At 44.1% G+C, this 22,160-nt stretch overlaps 2 protein-coding genes across 2 annotated transcripts; both read left to right on the top strand.

The window, feature by feature from the left end:
• Positions 1-11,532: 11,532 nt before the first annotated feature.
• On the top strand, positions 11,533-13,407 carry LOC145158651 (uncharacterized). Its single transcript, XM_079077511.1, has one exon. It carries the CDS (start codon positions 11,533-11,535, stop codon positions 13,405-13,407), a length of 1,875 nt encoding a protein of 624 aa, XP_078933637.1.
• A 646-nt stretch (positions 13,408-14,053) lies between these two features.
• LOC145158650 (uncharacterized) lies at positions 14,054-17,364 on the top strand. Its single transcript, XM_079077510.1, has 3 exons — positions 14,054-14,768; positions 14,847-15,577; positions 17,242-17,364. Exons 1-3 carry the CDS (start codon positions 14,054-14,056, stop codon positions 17,362-17,364), a joined length of 1,569 nt encoding a protein of 522 aa, XP_078933636.1.
• The last annotated feature ends 4,796 nt before the right edge of the window (positions 17,365-22,160 follow it).

Raw genomic sequence — 22,160 nt, 5'->3', positions numbered from 1 at the left:
TTAGATTGTCCTTGACAGTTGTTTAATTATTTTAGTCATATCCGGTTCTGGTCCTTTTTCCCTCTTAATGAATGCCCTAGGCATTTGAAAAGTTTAGAACGGTCGAATATTACATCATATGAAATCGATCCTATACCAGAAGCGTATGGTACACGATTCATGAAAAAAAGTGATACTTTACCAGTTTCTTGCTATAATATTGTCATATATAAAATTCCTTTATGTTGAATCTTTTCAACATAACATCCATATATATCTTTTGACTAAATTTGATTAAAATTTCTCGATCTAAGCTTTTAGATTTGAAATGAAGTATAATATTCTCTTCATTAATTATAGCAAAACAACTTTTCAACCCCTGCAACTTTGTGAATTGAAACTTTTGTTGTCTATAATTAATATTGCTAACTTGCAATACTTAACATAATAATCATGCTCCCACTAACATGAGAATTATTTCCTTACAAGCATAACACTTATGCTCCCACTAGCTTTGACATGCATTCAGAAATCAGTTGGACTTCTAGAAATCAATACTTATTGAATTTCTTTCCAAAGTTCATCTTTCTAATACGAGATGCTTCGATAAGCCTTTATCCAAGCTTCTCAAACTCATACACATTTCCCTAGATAACTCAAATGTGTGTCTAAACTAATTTAGAACTTAAAACAATAAGTCCCAAATATTCAGACTAATTGCCAAATCTCACAATTTGAACTATAAAGAGGGATGCCGTAATCATAATCGAATTTTGAGAATGCAATTTACACAATTGCTATCTCCTTAAAATCCTCCTAGTGAAAGTGTTTCCTCACAATCATTTTCATGAAGCGGAGAGAAACCTTATGACACTTAGATTTTATGGTGTATGTGTTCCTATCCATGTGAATTTGTCATAGCCTACCATGTCTTCCAAGGACCGAACTCGTTCAATCTTAATTTCTTGCCACTTGGCAGCACAAGGGCCTACCATGTCTTCCAAGTTGTTGAGCAGTACACCCTTACTTATCAATGAACTTTCACTGATCAAGGTGCTTTGCCTTATGCAATCAAATGAGATCTCATAGAAATTACACGCATAGTCAACTCAACTGGAATGGCACATAAATAAGAATATGTCATCACGATGGGTTATAAACCTCAAGTCGTGTGCTAGTGATTAACTATTCTTGATTAGTTCTTGAAACTTTTCAAGACCATTAAGACTCCCACTGACCTCTTGACATATAAGATTCTCTTGTCAAGACACATTCCTTGACAAACAAATATTCAAGAGTTAGTGCGGATTCTTATCAAGACAGAACACTTCATACAATTGGTGTTAGTTGGTGTTTGTCTTATCCAAGACATCACAACTTACCAATTTCAAATGTACAAGAGTAAGAATCTTTTCTGCTCCACATTTGATGATGTGTCATAAACTTACTTAAGACATGTCACTCAATACACAATCTTGGAGTACGACTCTAAGACTTGAGTTTCGAACGAAGTATGACTCATCCTTTTGATTTAACCATTTCAACAATTCCCGATTCCTCTTCTTAGTCATACTTATGCACTAAGGTGTCTTTATAGGATCAATTGTGATACAGTTTCATAATCACTAAGACAATCATAAAACACGATACTTAAGTACTCTCCTTTCTTTTCAGATTGGAGAAACTTTTATCTTTCTGCCTAATTGATTCTTCTTATTCGTTCTGCTATTCATTGAAACTTTTCCTATGATTCAGAATCATACTTAATCTTTTAAGCATAACCACATTTACTAAACTTTTAGTAAATTATGACAAAAAACCTTATCGTTCTTTGTGGTGGACTTGACCAGTGCACAACATTGTGTACTAGACCCTTTAGTCCTTCACTTGAATCACCTACTTATGTGAACAAGGAATTAGTCTTAAATTTCCCAAATACGAAGGTTCTCATTCATCACACAATACAAGTTGCATGATTCCAAGTTTCTGTCCAATTGAAACTTGGGCGATGATAAACTTTCCTTGTTTGGTAAATTTCTGACACTACCACAAATAACATAACTAAGAATCACATCCATTTCAATATTGCTAATAATAGAAACAAACATCAATTTTCACAAAAGACATTGCAAGGATAAATAAATAAGACAAAATTCAAAATTTCCTTTATTTATAAAACGAGGAAAAACTTGTCCTTACAACGCAATTCAAATGAAAACTATGCTATTACATATTCCTAAGCAATCTATCATAACTCTCTAAGTTGCAGCTCAAAAATCCGATCATTGAACCATGCGATCGAAATCCATTTCTTCGCGATCAGACTTAGCTCACTCATCCTTTAAGTTTCGTTTCTTTTCTTCGATCCTACAAAACATCAAAATGAAATCTTATCACATCATGTATTAAGAATCTACAAAACAAAAAGTTAATAGAGTTAGATAGTGTATTTTACCTGAAGTAGAGTCATACATCTTGACTTTCCCATCTTTGCGATCTCTCAGGTAAATATGGCAGCTTCGCATCCAATGCCCCTTCTCTTGGCAGTAGAAACATACAGACTCTTCTGGAATGGTACACGGGACTATCTCAGACTTAGCCTTTCTCTTGCGTAGAGAAAACTTTTCCGGATTTCCAATGTTGCCATTGTCCATAGAAGGTTAGAAGGTCGATCTACTAGCCAAATTTGCTTGACTAGTGTGCCAAATTGTAACACCTTGTTCTGAAAGTATTCGTTTATGGATTTCAGAGCCCGAGATTAGGGGCGTTTCGGTCTTTTATGGGCTTTGAGTTTTAGGCGAGGAGGTTTCGGGCCGAGATATGTTGCTAGAAATGTAGGGTTTCTCGCCACCTTTTCATGGATATAAAGTTCGTCGGAAACGGACTTAGAATGAAGGAGTTATAGCACTTTGAAGTTATTGACATTAATGGTCCCTTAATGGAAGAAGTTGGCAAGAAGGACCATGCATGCAAAGTGGAAGGCGCGTGGGTACGCCCAGCGTAAGCTGGGTTACGCCCAACGTATAAAGGGAAATGGTCGCGGGTGCCTTTGGCGTACGCTCAGCGTACGTCCAGAGTCCAGAAACCCTAAATTTAGGGTGTGCCATTATATAAAGAACATTATACCCTCAAGATTCAGCCTCCATTCCACCCTAAAGAGTTGTTACGAAACCGTAAACCCTCTTGAGTGTTCATAGAGCTTGTAAGGCCATTTTGGAGTGCATTTTAGTGTTCTTGGAGAGGAGTGATCATCTTGGAGTCTCATTGATCAAGGAGGAGCTTTTAGATCCAAGTTCTCCAGCTCATTTACAAACCTCAGAAGGTATAAAGCTTCCATCTTTCCTTATAGAAGTTTAGATCTAGGTCTATGGAGCTTTGGCCCTTTTTAGGTCCAAAGAATGGACCTTTATGATGAAACCTAGTGTTTGGGCTTAGGGTTGCCACCCTCAGAGCTAAAAAGGTCCCATAAGGAGTAAAGTCACCATCTTGGACGTCTTAATGAGTTCATGCATGAGATCTAGCCCTTTTTATGGAAGAAGAATGTCATTTTGGGAGTTTGGACTTGTTTGGGCCAATTTAAGTCACAAAGTTAGTGACTTTATGGATTAAGACATGGAAAAGGACCAGGATTTGTAATTGTAGCTTCTGAAGTGGAGGAATAAGCACATAATGGAAAAAGGACTTAACAGGGGGGTTACTCTGAGCGTACGTGCAAGTACGCCCAGCGTACTCACCATTGGGCCTGTATGCTTAGCGTACGCAAATGTACGCCCCGCGTAATCTGTCTGTATGGGCCATGTGTTATTGGGCCTCGGTTTGGGCCATGCTTTGGATTCTTGGGCCTTAGTGGGCCATCAGTAGTCAGATAATAAGGGCCAAGGAAATAGTTGGGCTTAAAGTAAGGCCCAATAGAGGGAATGGGCCTAATTTAGTAAATTAGGCCATTAGTGGGCTTGGGAAGCTTGCATAGTGTTGGGCCTTAGTTTTGGGCCTTAGGTGTGGACAAAGTTGGTTTAGGGGTAGAATGGTCATTTTACCCCGGAAGGGTTATTGTATTGGACTAAGTGATGTTTGGTATTGGTAGTCGGGAAGCCGAAGGGTCAGCAGTTCAGGAATTTGCCAGTCAGCTGCCAGAGGAGTATCAGCAGGGTTCAACAATGCGAGGTGAGTCTCCTCACTGTGTGCATGGGTCTACGGCCATAATGTCGGCCCATTATGTTTGTGTATAGTAGGAAGACCCGGGGTTATCTCTAGGCATTCTAATGATATATGTTTCGGATCACGATCCGATGCCGGGCGAGGCCCGAGGAATGTAGTATGCCAGTTATACTTGTTGTCTGTGTGATACTTGTATGTGCCTGGTAGGGAGGTGAGTGTGGGCGAGGTCCCGTATCTCATCACTATCCGAGTATGGACGAGGTTCCTTATCTCATTAGTAGTAGAGCAGGATTGAGGCCCGAGTTAGGAGGGAGGTAAGTGTGGGCGGGGGCCCGTATCTCACTATGAGCAGGAGCGTGGACGGGGTTCCACGACTCATCAGTAACAGGACAGGGGCGAGGCCTTAGAACAAGAGTATAGTAGAGTATGTTTAGCTATTTGTTATGTGCTATGTTATATGTTTGTATGTGTTTAGAGGGCGAGGCCCAGAGACAGGCGGGGCCTAAGAGAAACAGATCTGTATACCGAGCGGGGCTCGATGCCAAGCGGGGCTCGATGCCAAGCGGGGCCTGATGCCGGGAAAGTCCCGATGCAGCGGGCGGGGGCCCAGTATGTGGTTATGTATGTGGTATGTGGTAGGTTGTGGAACTCACTAAGCTTCGTGCTTACAGTTTTCAGTTTTGGTTTCAGGTACTTCCGGTAACGGAGGTAGGAGCTCGGGGTGATCGCATGACACACACCATATTTGTTTAGCCTGGGATGTTTTACTCTGATATAAAAATAATATGTTTTGGGATTTTACTCTGATTGGATATAACACTTTGTTTATGAATGAAATGGTTGATAACTATACTTTTATTAATGATTTAAAAAGAAATTTTCGGATCATATGTTAAGGATGTTACACAAATCATCGCTGATTCAGCAGCAATAAGCAAATAGGTGAGATCAATGAGGGTCACGTCGTGGTCCATCATATAGTACTCTCTAATGTAGGGATGAAAGTGGGTCCAAACCCAGACCGGATGGACCTGGACCCGGAAAACCCGGAACCGGTTAACGGGATTTTGTCGAACCGGAAACCGGACCAGTATATAGGAACCGGTTCCGGTTCGGTTCCGGGTATGGTTCCGGGTAAAGTGGGTCTAGAACCGAAAAACCCGGAAACATAAAAGTGGGTAGGTTGGAACCAGATAAAGTGGGTTTAGAACCGGAAAACCCGGAAAAACTGGAATTTTTTGGTAATTACTTACTACTTAGTGGGTTGAACTTTGAAAATTTTTATATTGATATCCCGACTTTGGGGGACTATAACTTATTGAATATGAAACCAAAATTAACAAAATTATAGTCTAAAATCATGTACAAACTCTAAAATACACTCTGGAAAAAACCACATGTCAATTCGACTTTGAATGAATGAGATATGCATGTGTTAACATTTTCACATAATACACAGTACAAAAACAAATAGCTGAAAAGTTGAAAATTTTCAGTTTTGATATCCCGACTTCGCAGGACTGTAAATCATTGAATGTTAAACTAAAAATGACAAAATTATAGTCTAAACTCATGTACAAACTGTAAACTACAAGTTGGAAAAAACCACATGTCAATCCGACTTCAAACGCATTAGATATGCATGTTTTAAAACTTTCACCGAATACAAAAAAACTGAAAAACTAAAAATTTACAGCTTTGATATCTCGACTTTCAGGGACTGTAATTCAATGAATATAAAACTAAAAATAGCAAATTTATAGTCTAAAATCATGTACAAACTCTAAACTACATGTTGGAAAAAACCGCATGTCAATCGGAGTTGAAACGAATGAGATATACATCTTTTAAAGTTTCACAAAAACCGGTTCCGGTCCTAAAAGTGGTTCCGGTTCCAAACACCGGTTCCGGTTTTTAGACCCGGTTTACCCGGACCCGATGGACCCAAACCCGGATTACCCGGAACCTGGATAAAGCCATTTTTTAAACCCGGAACCAGAACCGGTTCTATATATTCCGGTTCTAACGGTTCCGGTTCCGGTCCGCATCCGGTTCTGGTCTGGTTTTCTGGTTCTAAATCTCATCCCTACTCTAATGAACTCACTATATGAGTCGGGAGGTGATTGAAGAACCCAATCAACAGCCAACTTCCTTGAGACATCGACACCCAACATCCTCAACCTGTCAGTTTGTGACTTCATCTCTAAGACATGTGCACACACAGACTTTCCGTCTTCGTGTCTTTTTGCCAATAGGGCTTGAGTGACCTTGAACTTTTCAAGTATTTGAACACGTGGGTTAGGGAGAATAATAGGAGGAGGTGGGGGAAGTGAAGAATGATCTCGAGTTCCTCAATCGAATCGTGGAATATCATCTTCATGTGGAAAGCTTTTTCCATGGGATTTGGGAAGACAATAGTTGATAGATTTTGACATCTACGAAACGGGAGAAAATTCAAGTTAGTTGATTTTGATCCTTAATATAACACCCCAAATGAAATATTAAGGCTAGGACCCAACATAATATTCTACAACTCGGAAGAGGGATGCCGTAATCCAGCTGCAAAATATTTGAAGGTAGGTAAATGACGATTTACCAATTCCCACCATGAAAAATGAAAATTGAAAGTTTAAGTTTTAAATGAATTGAAACTCCTAGATCTTTTGAGATTCATTGAACTTTTCAATGGCATGTTTAATCTCGATTATGCCCTTCATGTTTGTGACTAGGATGCCGAGGATCACAAACAAGGTGTGGATAACCATGCAAATTAGCTTGGTACTCTCAAAGACGTTTATCACCTAATCAATGTGTCGGTTAACCACACACGCTCCATTGATCTATGATAATCAACGAGCTACCCATTGCCATCCTTTACTAGTCCATATTAGTGTTCCGGTTAACCACACATGCTCCACTAACGACCAACAATGTGCAATGTGCAATTTCATGGATTAGCACCAACTCCACATTTTTCTCAAAGTAACTAAGATTTGGGAATTTATAAAAGTGTTTAGTTACTTCGTATTTCATTATACTTATGATGGAAGGTTGTGTCCTATCCTACCCGTTCGGCTAACGAGCCTCCACTAGTCAAGAGTGCGGTGGGTAAGAGTGGATACCCAATGACGGTCATTTTACAAGTCGCTTCCTTAAACACCCCTTATAGACCAACTTCGTGAATGAGGCCTACTAACGGTAAGACTGACTCTTTACTTATACTTATATATAAGTTAAACTTTTAATTTATACAATAGTATAAGGGTGTATTTTACACATTTTAAAATACTAGATGGTTTATTTATCACTAAATTAGACTTTTAATTTAATTATATTTAAACCATATCATTATGGATTTATTAACTCTCTTTTAATTATACACTTAATTAATTTAATAAAGCCATAAGGGTGTAATTTGAACTTTTTCAAAATACTAGGGTTTTAGAATTTAATATTTCAAAATTAAACTTTTAATCAAATATTCAAATTCCAAAACTTGAGGGAAAGTTTTGAAAACTTTTCAAAACCTTCTAGATCAAATTACAAATAATATAATTAATCAAATAATTAGTGATTATCTAAATTTGACCTAATTCAATTTCCTTACAAGATAATTCAAATAAAAAATTACAAATAATTAATCTTTATCTTATAAAACAAGTAATTATCTTAATTTTGACAATTATCTACTATTTGGATTAGGATAATCAATACCATAATGAAAAAATCGGATTTTATCTGTTAAAAACGTTTTTGGTAATTATCCCAAGCCAAAATAGGTCAAAATCCCGAAAAATCTGGCATCTAACCCTCCGACTCGTCGAGCCAACTTTGGACTCATCGAGTTGCCAGTGAACTCGGCGAGTCCAGGCATCAGAATGGGTTTTTTCGCGATTTTCAGCCTTGAACGATCAAACATAGCATCAAATACATTAGATAAACAGCCTTGGCTCTGATATCACTGATGAGTTTTGAGCATTACATCAATCATATGGTGCACATGCAAACCCTAAAGCTTTGGATCTAGTTTGTCTAGTTGTACATGCAATAATCATCCAAAGCTCATAAACCCTAGATCTAGTATACTATAATCGAAATTAACATATGATTAGGGTTTAGATCTTACCTTGATTGTTAAGTAGCAATAACAATCACAATCCACAAAGTTCTTGACTCTTGAAAGCGTAGTGCCTCAAATGTTGCACCTCTAATGGAGTCACAAACACCACTAGCAACAAGATGACTTAGGAGAGGGGAGGAAATCAGCTAGGTCAACACCAAGAAGCATAGGTCGAAATCCTTATGTTAGGGGTCTATTTATACTTGTGGCTGCTAGGGTTTTTAGATGGAAACCCTAATATGACTGCTTAAGCCTTAAGCAACCCATGGACTCCTTCTAGAATATCCCTTGGACGAATTCCTTATGGGCTTCCCATAGAATTCGTCCAACCTTTATTCCAAGGTGATCCATTTGATCAATATTAATTAAACAATATGATTTCTCTTTTAATATATTATTTACATAATATATTAATAAATCATAATTAATCCTCTTTCTCCATAATTCATCCTATCAGTTGCTATGGTGAAGGCAACCCAAAAGGACCATGCTCATAATCGCGTCAAGTACATACCAAAATAGTTATGGGCTTAGACACCTAATCCAACAGAAGAATGTCACCACGCAAGAGAAACAAACATGCCCACGAGACACCAGCAGTTGCACCAACATCAACTCCACCAATGGACCCCACTATGTTCCAATCCGATGTGACAGCCGCAGTGGAAGCCACCATGGCACAAATCAACGAGAATGTAAACGGAAACGGAACTGGGAGCGGGAGTGGTGCCAACAACTCCAATCTTGGGGAAAGTCAAAGGCACCAACGAATGTGCTCCTACAAAGAATTTATGAACTGCAAGCCCAGGACGTTCCACGGCGACGACAATGTCGTCACATTGACAAGATGGTTTGAAAAAACCGAATCTGTATTCGAGATCTATTCATGCCCGGACGAATATAAGGTCAAGTACGCGACTTGTACCTTCGCTGACTCGGCCTTATCCTGGTGGAATGGCCATGTTAAGGCTCTAACTTTCGTTGTGGCCAACTCTATGAGCTGGGAAGACCTGAAAATCATGATGCTGGGAGAGGACTGTCCAAGGAGTGAAATGCAGAAACTGGAGCAAGAACTTTGGAACCACACCATGACGGGGTCTGATGTGGACATTTACACCGCCAGATTTAACGACTTGGCAGTTCTGTGCCCCGGGATGGTCACCCCGGAAACCAAAAAGGTGGAACGCTACATCTGGGGACTATCCCCCCAGATTCAAGGAATGGTCATATCTGCCAACCCGACCACCTACGACAGTGCCAAATGTTTCGCACAAACTCTTGTCGACCAGGGAGTCCGCTAGGGCATTATGGCCCCCACACCCGAGCAACCAAAGAGGGAGATAGCAAACGAAAGTTCGGGGATAAGAAGAAGGACCAGCCAACTCAAGAGTCTGCCAAAAGATAACAAAATGTGGCCGTCCACATCGTCACCATCCCTGCTGCCCCAACACCAGCCAAACAATATGCTTAGAATCAACCAAAATGCAACAAGTGCAACTTCCATCACAACGGAGCTTGTCGAGAGATTCAGTGCAACAATTGCAACAAGAAAGGACATACCGCCTGTTTCTGTAGGGCGCCAGCACAACCGACCACCCAAGCCGCTAATGCTGGGGTGAGTCAGGCATGCTACGGTTGTGGTGAGACAGGGCATTTCAAAAAGGGAGTGCCCAAAGGCAAATAACAAAAATGTCAGAGGCGTGGGGAGGGTTTTGGCAATGGGACATGAGGAAGAAATGAACGACCCCACCGTGGTTATCGGTACGTTTCTTCTCAATAACTCATATGCATGCATACTTTTCGATAGTGGTGCGGAGAGAAGTTTCGTGAGCCACAAGTTTAAACACATACTCAAACAAAAACCTCAATCACTCAACGAAATATTCACAGTAGAAATGGCAATTGGAAAAGAAACTGAAAGCACTAAAAATATATACATGGGTTGCACTCTAACTCGAAACAATCACTCCTTCCGAATCGACCTAATACCTGTTACAATAGGAAGTTTTGATGTGATTATTGGCATGGATTGGTGAGCTCTCACCATGTCGATATCTTGTGTTATGAAAAAGCCATTCGACTTAGCTTACCGAATAACGAAACCCTTGTCATCTATGGTGACAAACCCGACATAAACCTCCGAATCGTCTCTTGCATCAAAGCTCAAAAGTACCTACGCAAGATGTACCACACATTCCTAGCCCACACTGTTGATGAGAAGTGATAACGTGCCCTAGCTAGCACGAAAGGGTCGCGCCCAGCTCAGAAGACTGGTTCATCCGGCAGACCAGGCCCAGCAGGCTTAGCGCACGCCAGCGCCCCCAAGGGCAGGGTGCTCTAGCAAAAGGGTAGGCACCCGCCAAAGGCATCCTCGCAAGAGGCTCGCGCCCGCCAAGGGCGCCCCAGAGCTCCACGACAAAAGATACAGTCAGGGGACAAAGCAAAGGATCAGAGCATTACCCGCAGGACTAGTGGCCGCGCTCTGACAAGTAAAGGAGCACGATCCTCCAATCAGCGCCCCGGATCCTGTCGGCTCAGGAGATCCTGTCTCGTACGGACGAACATGATCGTTGAGTATAAAAGGAAAAGCTCATGACCCCGACATGTAAGACGCCTTCTCCAAGCTACACTCATACACACTCTCTAAATCCTACTGACTTGACCGTCGGAGCGTCTTTCCGGGAACCCCCTCTCGGGAAACAGCTGACGGCCTCTTTTCTCTGTGATCTTGTAGGAGCAACTCAGGGACTGTTACTGGAGTCTTAGAGCGGAAGCAAGGTCGCATCATTTGGCACCATCCGTACGTGTGACGAAGAACGAAATCAAAACCACACAGTTCAACGACAAAAATGGAGTCTGATGGCACCGGCGGAACCAACAGAGCACCGGGAAGCCCGATCCGGTCAATGACACCGCTGGACGAAACACCACCGCCTTCAGTGGCAAACAGAGAAGTCCTAAACGAAGGTGGTTCCGCAGTAACTGCCGAAACACCGAGCAGTTCACAACCAAGAGTACATTCTCCGCCAATAACCGCACCCATGGCAATCATCCCGACTCAGCTACCACAGCCTTCGCCCACGTCATTAGTGGCAAACACCTATACGATAATGCCGACACTACAGCAGAAGACGGCTCAGATGACGATGCCACCAGTCACATTACCACAAACACCACCATTTTTTAATCCGATGATCCAAGGGCAGCCGCCAATCCCTCCGGTGTTACTGCCACTAAACCAAATCGCTAGTGCTTAACCGATGCACCAAACACCAATGGCCATGCAGCCAACGCTTTCCCTACCACCATTGGCTCAAGCCATGATAGCTCAGTCACCCATTTTCTTTTCTTCGTCGCCCATGACGAGCGAACCCATTGTTACTACAAACACACATCTCCAACAGACCACCACGAACAACTTTCAAACCCAAAACCAGCCTATACTCCCAATCCATTTGCTCCAGCTTCCATTCCAACAACAAGCGTTCTACGGCCCTAATCCAGGTTACCCTGCATCCTACAACAACCCAGGCGCGCAACCATACAACGCATTTCACCCATATAGCGCACACAAGCCATTACCCATACCAAATCAAGACTGTCTGTCACAAAGTGTCACATCACCATTCGCCAAAGAACTGCTAGACTATGAGATCCCAAACACAACCAAACTCCCCAACCTAAAAACCTACAACGGAACCACAGATCGAGACAGCCACATCGATACCTACGCATGGACAATGACCTCACTCAAACTAGATGAGCGATTTTCGTGCACCTTCTTCCCAACAACCCTTGATGGTAACGCAGGCACGTGGTTCAAGACACTCCGACCAGGCAACATATACAACTTTGGCCAACTAAAGTACTTGTTTCTCACAAATTTCATGCAACTGCGAAAATATAAGGGTGACTCTCACTCGATCATCGGCTGCAAGCAGAAGGAAGGAGAGACGGTGAGGGAATATTTCACAAGGTTCATAAATGCCACACTAGACGTCCCAGGGCATGAAGAAGGTCTGATAGTCGGGGCCTTCACATGGGGACTCTTGCCAGGCCCTTTGTCTCAAAAACTCATGGGAAAGAAACCCCAAACACGAGCCGAGCTAAAGGAGAAAGTAGAACGGTACTTGAGGCAAGAAGAGGGGGAGGCAACGAAGCACGCATACTTAAACGCCATGGCGGCTCCCGCAAAGCGCTACAGTCCAACCCAAGCAGAAACGTTGGGCGGAAGTAGGCACTTCGGACGAGGGAAGCGCCCGCAAGGACGCTTTAGACCATTCAATAGAGATGACAGGCGAGGCCGCCGACCGGACGTCTTTGTAGTCGCGGACAAACCACAATCAACAAAAACAACAAAAGGACGGTACTGTGAATATCACAAGAGCAAAACCCATGACACCGTTAATTGCTCGGTTCTGAAGAAAGAAATGGAAAAAAAACGGCTAAAGGGAAACCTTGTGGAAATAGCACGAAGCCTCCGAGCAAAGTTTGACGCTGAGAACGCCAAGGACACGTCAAGGGAACACACCCAACCTAAGGAAATACTCATGGTACGTGTCAAGAGGGAAAGGCAGGATGAACAAGGCGACCCAATAGGCATCATAACGCCAACCCATGGACTCACGTTCTCAGCAAGAGATCCCCAGCCTAAAGGGTGGAAGGGTGATAACCCACTGATAATCCAAGCATCCATAAAGAATGTAACTATTCACAGGGTATACATCGACATAGGCAGCTCGGCGGATATAATCTATGAACATTGTTTCCGCCTCCTCCCCGACAGATGGAAAGAAAACCTCAGACCCACCACAGGAAGACTAGTAGGTTTCACAGGGCACAACATATGGCCCTTGGGCACAATCCACTTCCCCCTCATGCTGACCAGTCACGACAAAAAACAAAGAAAAACAGCTTTGATCGAGTTTGTGGTCATCCGCCACTCTGCAAAACACAACATCATACTAGGAAGAACGACCCTGCTCAAACTTGGGGATCGTAAAGTTCAGCTCTACCGAAGGACCAGCCACAGTCCTTGCCACCCCACCAAAGGAGTTGCAATGCTTCGAAGTCATGCAACCAATAGAAATAGCGCAGGAAACCAAGAGGGCAAGGGTCGAAACGGCGAACGAGAAAGAGGTGATCAATAAGTAGTACCCAGACCAGTCAATACGCATTGGTCGTAACCTTCCAGAGCGAACCAGGGGAAAGTTGGTAATCCTGTTGAGACCGTACAAGCGTGTGTTCGCGTGGACCCCCACGTACATGGTTGGCGTAGACAGAAAGGTCATAGAACACAAGCTAATGATCAAACCGGGAACGAAGGAGGTGAAACAAAAGAAGAGAGTCCAAGGAGGGGACCGTAACTGGGCGATTAATGCAGAGGTGGTCAAGCTAACAAGGGCAGGAATCTTAAGAGAGGCAGTCTTCCCAACGTGGATTGCTAATTCTGTGATGGTAAAAAAGCATGATAGGTCATGGCGCATGTGCATAGACTATTCCGACCTAAACAAAGCATGCCCCAAAGATTGTTACCCCCTACCAGAAATCGACTAGAAGGTGGAGTCGCTACAAGGTTTCAAAATAAAGTGCTTTCTGGATGCGTATAAAGGGTACCATCAAATCCTGATGAGCAAGGAAGACGAGGAGAAGACGGGATTCTACATAGATCATGGCACCTTCTGCTACACCAAGATGCCATTTGGATTAAAAAACGCAGGAGCGACGTATCAACGGCTAGTAGATTCCATATTCGTTAAGTAGATTGGAAGAAACATAGAAGTATACGTTGATGACATGGTCATCAGGAGTCCAAATGAAACGAAACTGCTGGAAGACATTGAAGAAACCTTCAAGACGCTGGAGAAAGCTAGGATGAAGCTGAACCCGGGGAAGTGCACCTTTGGGGTAGAAGAAGGGCAATTTCTAGGGTACTACGTAACCAGGAAGGGAATACAACCCAGCCCGGTCAAGATAGACAAATTTATGGAAACACCGCCACCAAATACCCTAAAGGGTGCACAGGGCCTAAACGGAAAGCTTACCGCGCTTAGCCGTTTCATCTCGAAATCAGCTGACAAAGTCATGCCACTTTTTCACACGCTTAAAGAATGCATTGAGAAAATCAACTTTCAGTGGATAGCAGCAGCGGAGGCGGCCCTCCAACAAATCAAAGAAGCCTTGCACAAACTGCCCACATTGGCCAGCCCTATCCCGGGAGAAACGTTACAGATATACTTATCAACTTTGGCCGAAGCCATTTCATCTGTGCTGGTTGTAGAAAGAGAAGGAGAACAGAAGCCAATCTATCTTTTCAGTCGGGCATTACAGGGCCCTGAACTCAACTACCCCGGTCTCGAAAAGTTGGTGCTCGCAATCATCTACACCGCCAGAAGACTAAGGCGATATTTCCAGGCACACCAAATCGAAGTCTTGACGAATTGCCCAATCAAACAGATATTGCTCAAACCAGAAACTTCGGGTCGACTAGGAAAATGGGCAATAGAACTGGGCGAGCACGACATCATTTACCGCCCGTGAACAAGCATCAAGGGCCAGGCACTTGCATGTTTTTTACTCGAAATTTCAGGGGAAGGGAAAAGCACAACCCAAGGAGAGATATCTGAGGCAGGAAAAACCCCAACGGACAGTCGGAAATGGACGTTATATACAGACAGGGCGTCCAGCAGAGAGGGTTCGGGGGCAGGCTTGATCTTAACCAGCCCGGAAGGAGAAGAGGTCACATACGCAGTTCATTTCGATTTTTACACTTCGAATAACGAGGCGGAGTACGAAGATTTACTCGCCGGTCTACGACTGGCCAAGCAGATGGGGGCAGAAGCGGTAACGGCGCTGACAGATTCAAGGCTAGCCGCCAACCAAGTTAATGGGAGTTTCGTGGCGAAAGATAAAAGGACGGAGAGATACGTCAAGATGGTGCAGCGGATCACTAAATCTTTTACGGAGTTCACAATCAAACAAATACCAAGAACTGAAAATAGGAGGGAGGACGCCCTGAGAAAATTGGCATCAACATGTTTCGACCACTTGTCCAAGAAGGCCCTAGTCGAAGTACTCAAGGAAAGAAGCATAGATGAACAACGAGTAAACACCTTGGTAGCAGCTAGAGAAACATGGATGACCCCACTAATAGAATACCTACAACACGGCATTTTTCCAGACAACCACGGAGAGGCAAGGAAGATACGCATAAAAGCCCCATCATATGCACTTGTGAACGGGGAGCTGTATAGGAAAGGGTTCACAACAGCTTGGTTGAAGTGTGTGGATGAAGCCAGCGGAAAAGAAGCGCTCCAAGAGGTACATGCCGATCAGGAGGGCGCACATGAAGGGGCACGCGCCCTAGCAGGAAAGGTGCTCCGCATGGGAATTTATTGGCCTATCACATACCAAGATGTGGTGGAACTGACAATGAAATGTGCTGAATGCCAAACATACTCACCAGTCCAAGGAAATCCTCCGGACCCTCTGACTAACATCTCCAGCCCATGGCCGTTCTATCAATGGGGGATAGATATTGTGGGGCCGTTCCCAGAAGCCTCGGGGAAACTAAAATATATGGTGGTCGCGGTCGATTACTTTATGAAATGGATCGAGGCCGAGCCAGTCGCATGCATATCGGGAAGGCACATTTTCAAATTCGTATGGAAGAACATACTGACCAGATTCAAAACACCCAAGACACTCATCAGCGATAACGGGCTATAGTTCGCGGAAAACCCTTTCAGAGACTGGTGCACTAGCAAAGGGATCACTCAGCGATTTACGTCAGTAGCACATCCCCAGTCAAACGGGCAAACATAAGTGTCCAATCGGACAATCCTAAGTGGAATCAAGAAAAGACTAAGGAAAGCTAAAGGGAACTGGGCCGAAGAACTGCCCGCAGTGCTATGGTCATATAGGACAACACCAAGAACAGGAACGCAGGAAACGCCGTTCAGCTTAGCATATGGAGAAGAGGTGATGCTCCCAGTAGAAGTAACGATAGGCACCTTGAGGACAATTCATGCTGAGGAAGAAACTAATTACCAAGATCTAAGACTGAATCTAGATCTCCTCGAAGAGCGACGAGAACGGTCAGGAGTGCGGCATGCCACGTACAAGCACGCCGTAGAGAAATATTACAACCAGAGGGTCAAAGAAAAGGCATTCAAAGTGGGAGATTATGTGCTGAGGCGGAATGAAGCAAACCGAGCCCAGCCACAAGGAAAATTGGGCCCCGTGTGGGAGGGACCATACAAAGTTATTGAGGCAAACCGCAACGGAGCATACTCATTGGAAACAATGGAGGGAAGGGAAATTCCAAGAACTTGGAACGCAAGGAACCTAAGGAAATTCTACTTCTGATGAACACGAACGGTTAACGCCTAAGCTGGCAAGCGCGGACCCTTCACCTAATACATCTAGGGCAGATTATGCAACCATAGTGCTCAGAAAAATACTTAGTGCATCAAAGAGCAAACTTCCCACGCTCAAATACTCAGTGTATTAAGCGCAAAACTCTCATACTCAGTGTATTGATGATTGAATACTTAGTGTATTAAGCGTACATTATTATTAAATACTTAGTGTATTAAGCGCAAAACTCTCATACTTAGCGTATTGATGATCAAATACTTAGTGTACTAAGCGCACATTATTATTAAATACTTAGTGTATTAAGCACAAAACTCTCATACTTAGTGTATTGATGATTGAATACTTAGTGTATTAAGCGAACATTATTGTTAAATACCTAAGGTATTAAAAGCAAAATCCTCGTACCCGGTGTGGTGATGACCAAATGCTTAATGCATTAAGAGCATGCCCAACATGCTAGTATCAACACCTAGTATATTAAAGCGTGAAAATTCTCATGCTCAGTGCATTGATGATTAAATGCCCAGTGTATTAAGAACACGCTTAGCAAAAACGCCCAATGTATAAAGCGCATACTTAGTATTGATTTGACGTATCAACCACAGATCAACACGAAAACCGCCAAAGGAATGGTCCCATCCACCAAATTAGCAGATCAAGTTGAAAATGCACAAAGCAATAACGAAAGAAACCCAACATACATTAAAAAAACACATCCAGTACAATAGGGCCTAAGGATCACAACACCAAGCAAAATAAGAGCTCAATAGTACTGGTTCAAAAGACAACAGACATGTAAAGAAAATATTTTCACGCCCCAGACGAGGTAGCACACGGTGCATGAGCACCTTTTTCAGCGTCACCAACAATAAATTCACCAACAGGCTCAACCACGCTCCCACCGCCAGCATCAACAACCTTGCCATCATCACCAATCCCCTCGCGAACATTACCAGCACCCCCTCCACCACTCTCAATCCCATCGTCATCATCCACAGCACCAGCTGACACACCATCAGGAGTCCCTTCAGAGCCTGCGAAAGCACAAAGCTCACGGATCCCCTAGATATCCAAATTCCCTAACCCCAGCAAGGATGCATGGTCCATGCTAGCAAACGATAACAAGGCCTCATTTACACTCACAGGGGGGGGACGCCATCACCAGGATCAACAGAATCAAAAACCACTGCAGGAATAGAAACACTGCGACTGGACTCCGCCCCAGAAATAAAAGAAGCATGGCGGATGAGACTTATAGCATTTGTAAAATCTGGATGCTCAATCAGCTTATCTACAACCCGTACAAGGCCAACACGTAGCAGCCAGTCCAAATCACGTTGGGTAGCTTCGGCACCTGCCTGAACGGCGGCAATCAATCTGTCTCGATCAGCAACGTCGCGTTCCAAACTTTTAACTTGAATCATCAAACCTTCGTTCACTTGAGTGAGGAATCCACCTTGGCCTCCAGAGTAGCACTGATTTCTTCCACATCAACCTTCTCAGCAGAAAGCAACTGACACTTCTGCTCCAAACCCTGCACATCACTTCCCAACTCAGACACTTGACGCTTCAACCTAACCTCACGTGAACTACACCTCGCATGAACTGCCTCCATCTCGTTGAGCAGCTGGACACGCCGAGCACCTGCAACAAGGTAGAACATAGTCTGTGCAGCGGCATAAGACATATTATGAGAAAGAACGGGACTGCCCATGGCCTCCATATCAGTAATTGCAGCAGGAGGGAATGCATGCCGGGCAAATTCTATTGAGTTGGTGCGCACAGAGAGGCAAGACTCATTGTTGAGATTCCAAGCAGGAACAAAAGTGGGAGGAACAGAGGGAACCTCGCCAATACCCCCACTAGGAGGAGTCGAGCCCCGCTCCACACTACTAGAACCTTTGATCGGAGAAGAATTTGGAAGAACTTCAGACATAACTGGAACAGAAACACTGGGCTGCTCAGAGTCCCCCTTGGCCCCCTCGGACTGTTGAACGTCGTCATCGGGGATCACAACAAGTGTCGATGGTGTTGAAGATAATGAGTTCAGAAGGCGGGAAAAGCCATGCCTCGTCTGAACCCGCTTGGCAACGTTAGGAGCCCCAGTAACCGTCTCACCCATGGCTAAGATGGCTTTTCGCTTAGCTTGCACACGACGGACATCAGAAATAATCCCATCTTTGCTGTCCTCACTCACCCCAACCGAACTAGAACAAGTGCCACTTAAAGGTGCAACGATGGTAATAGGACAAGGAATTACAACAGTTGGTGTCGGTGTCCCACTAACCACAGGGGGAGTAGATGCGCCAGTAGCCAAGACAATCTGGTCAACTCGTCAAGGAGGAGGAAGACAATCGATCAGATCTACCTCTCGGTGTTCCGGTTTCCCTCGATAACGCTTTCGCAACACCTCATCCATGGATAGGGAGGACTCAACACCTGTAAAACGATGGGACATGAGGAAAACATATAGCCAGGGTGTATGGATCAACCAAAACAAAAACCCTAACTGACATAAAAAAGGGGGGGGGGAAGAGAAAGAGTAAAGGAAAACACTTACCATCGACAACAGAGAAGAAGACCGCCATCTTCCTCCGACGCCTCCAAGAAGGACTCATCCCCACACCTACCAGAAGCACCTCAGAATAATCCTCAGGAGTAACCTGGATGTTCTTCAGAAGATCAAAAATGCTTTGGTTGTGTGGAAACAGTTTAGGAGTGAGATCAGCGAAGGAGTTAGCACGATATCGCCCACTGCCTGCCAAACCGTGATTCACCCATAACCACTTGTCATGCCAGTTTTTGGGGGTCTTTCCATCGGGAACCAGGGTATGCCCCCCTTTCCAGATGGAGAAAGTGCACTTGTCACCAGTGCAACAGAACCTAAAGAAGTATTTAAAGACAAAATAGTCAGGGAGAACGTCGTTGGCACGACAGATCATCTCAAACGCCACTACTTTGTTCACAACGTTGGGAGTCAACATATGGATGCTACAACCTTCCTTTCGCAGGACCTCTTCCTGGAAATTGGTAAGAATAAGTCGTAGCCCGGTGTCAAGGGACTTCGGATAACCCCCAACTTTGCCAGGAGGGGGAGACGTGATAGACGAACCAGGCAGCGGGAACTCAACCCCATCCGCTGAAGAAAGACCATATATGTAATGCCCCGTTCCTGGTATGCATTTAAAACATTATTTTTCTTTTATTTTAGAAGCTACTCGACGAGTAAGTGGCCCTAACTCGTCGAGTAGCAGCGAATTAGCACGTGGAGTAAGCGTGGCGACTCGACGAGTCCATAGTTCCGGACTCGGCGAGTCTGCCAGTCTGGATGAAACCCTAATTCTTAGGGTTTGTACCCTATTTAAACGTCTTTATAGCCCCCATCCCAGCCTCCAGCACCTCTAGAGCGTTCCCCCTCAAAATCCTAGCCCTCCATTGGTGAGTTGAGTGATTCCTTCTTGATTTTGAGTATTTTGGTGTATTCTTGGAAGTGTAGAAGAAAAGGAAGGAGAGAAGGTGCAAAGGAGGAGAAGGAGATCCAGAAACTAGCTTCCATTTGCTACTTCATCTGGTAATAAAGCCTCTACCTTGTTTATTTTCCTAGTAGATCTTCATATATGCTTGTTTTGCCACTTTGGGACATTTCAAGGTCCAAACTCGAGATTGGAGCTCCCTTAGGGTAGTGAACTATAGATATGGACATCATTGAGCTCCAGGAGCTCAAAGTAGCTACCTTTATGCAAACCCTAGGTTCCCATTTCTAGCTTATTTTGGTGTTTTAGCTTCATACCTCTTTGCATGTACGTAAAGTTGGCAACTTTACGTGTTATATCGGCCCTAGAAGCTCAGATCTATGAATTTGATGCACTGGAATCGACTAGAATCAACTGTATAGTGAAGACATGCATAGGACTCGACGAGTCGTTCATTGGACTCGGCGAGTAAGAGTGCAAACTCCCGATTTATCCGATTTGAGAGTTGCGAGTTGAATCAGTAAGTGGAAGAGGACTCAGTGAGTTAGAACAAGGATCTGATAGTAGAAGGACTCGACGAGTCTACGCCCCGACTCGGCGAGTCGAGGCGCGAGTTAGAGAATTGTAAGTTAGGGAACTCGGCGAGTCCATAGTAGGACTCGGCGAGTAGAGTCAACCTGGAAGTTGACTCTGACCAGGACTTTGACTTTGACCAGGGGTAAATTGGTCATTTACCCCATGAGGAATCATCAGTTGATTCAGAATGTTATGTGATTGTAGCCGGGGAGTCGCCGGAGCGGCGGACAGGGATTTCTCACTCGGGATATCAGCAGCCAGTTATACGAGGTGAGTTCTCCTTCAGTAGGAACGGGTCTACGGCACCAACGTCGGCCCGTAGTATGATATGATTGTAGCTGAGTGTGGGCGGGGCCCGTATCCTATCCTAGCAGAGCGTGGGCGAGGCCCGTATCTCATAGTAGTAGTTAAATATGATGTATGAGCAGTAGATTAGCTTTACATGCTGTCTGTGTGATACTTGTATGTTGGGTTTAGTAGTTGAGTGTGGGCGAGGCCCGTACCTCATCATAGTCAAGTGTGGGCGAGGCCCGTATCTCGAAGTAGCTGAGCATGGGCGAGGCCCGTACCTTAGAGATAGTGGAGTGTGGGCGAGGCCCCTATCTCCTAGATAGTGGAGTGTGGGCGAGGACCTTATCTCCTAGACAGTGGAGTGTGGGCGAGGCTCGTATCTCCTAGATAGCGGAGTGTGGGCAAGGCCCGTATCTCCACGAGTGTGGGCGAGGCCCGTATCTCCTAGTTGCACGCTATGTGTAGATGGTATGTGGTAGATTGGGGAGACTCACTAAGCTTTGTGCTTAATGTTTTCAGTTTTTGTTTCAGGTACTTCCACTAGCATCGGGAAGGGCTCGGGATGATTGCATGGCACACACCACAGTCTTCAGTCTGGGAGCTAGACTCTGATATTTGGATATGAGATTTGATTTGAGACAGATACTATGATGTTTATGATACACGATTATGATTTTACTTATGATTTTGGATGGTTGATGGCTTTAATAATGTTTTGAAAACGAAAATTTTGGGTTGGATTTTTGGGATGTTACAATATGTTTCCTCCAAATATTGATACTCAGAATTAGAAGGAAGATTTCCAGATGAATCAGCCATAGAAGAAGAGAAGGAAAGAACGGAAGAAGAAAAGTGAACAGAAGAAGAGGAAACGTGAGGGAAAAGAAAAATGACGATAAGTATCCTTATATGAGAAGAGGAAAAGCGGGATATTCAAAATCCCTGACACATGACGTAACCACCAGCCATGATGAGCGGTCACGTCACCATTAAAAATCGGAACGACGGGCGAATAGAAAACATGCACGTATAGAGCAATTAAGTCCAGAACGCCGTAGCTAGCGCAACAATGCTACGTCTACCGGACTAGGGGACTTGATAACGTGCCCTAGCTAGCATGAAAGGGCCGCGCCCAGCTCAGAAGGCTGGCGCATCTGGCAGAACAGGCCCAACGTGATTAGCGC

The sequence above is a fragment of the Lactuca virosa genome, chromosome 2, assembly GCF_052849685.1.
Source record: "Lactuca virosa cultivar CGN04683 chromosome 2, Lactuca_virosa_CGN04683_v6, whole genome shotgun sequence".
Classification (NCBI taxonomy): Eukaryota; Viridiplantae; Streptophyta; class Magnoliopsida; order Asterales; family Asteraceae; genus Lactuca; species Lactuca virosa.
The sequence above is the reverse complement of the archived record's forward strand: the minus strand, read 5'-3'. Positions and strand labels throughout refer to the sequence as shown.

What these genes read in the sequence shown, in the direction of transcription:
- LOC145158651 (XM_079077511.1), top strand. Translation starts at nt 11,533, where the DNA reads ATGGCCATGCAGCCAACGCTTTCCCTACCACCATTGGCTCAAGCCATG.
- LOC145158650 (XM_079077510.1), top strand. Translation starts at nt 14,054, where the DNA reads ATGGTCATCAGGAGTCCAAATGAAACGAAACTGCTGGAAGACATTGAA. An exon ending in AAAATGGGCAATAGAACTGG is followed by an intron (nt 14,769 to 14,846) that starts GCGAGCACGACA and finishes TCGAAATTTCAG; the next exon opens with GGGAAGGGAAAAGCACAACC. An exon ending in GAAAAGAAGCGCTCCAAGAG is followed by an intron (nt 15,578 to 17,241) that starts GTACATGCCGAT and finishes TATCAACCACAG; the next exon opens with ATCAACACGAAAACCGCCAA.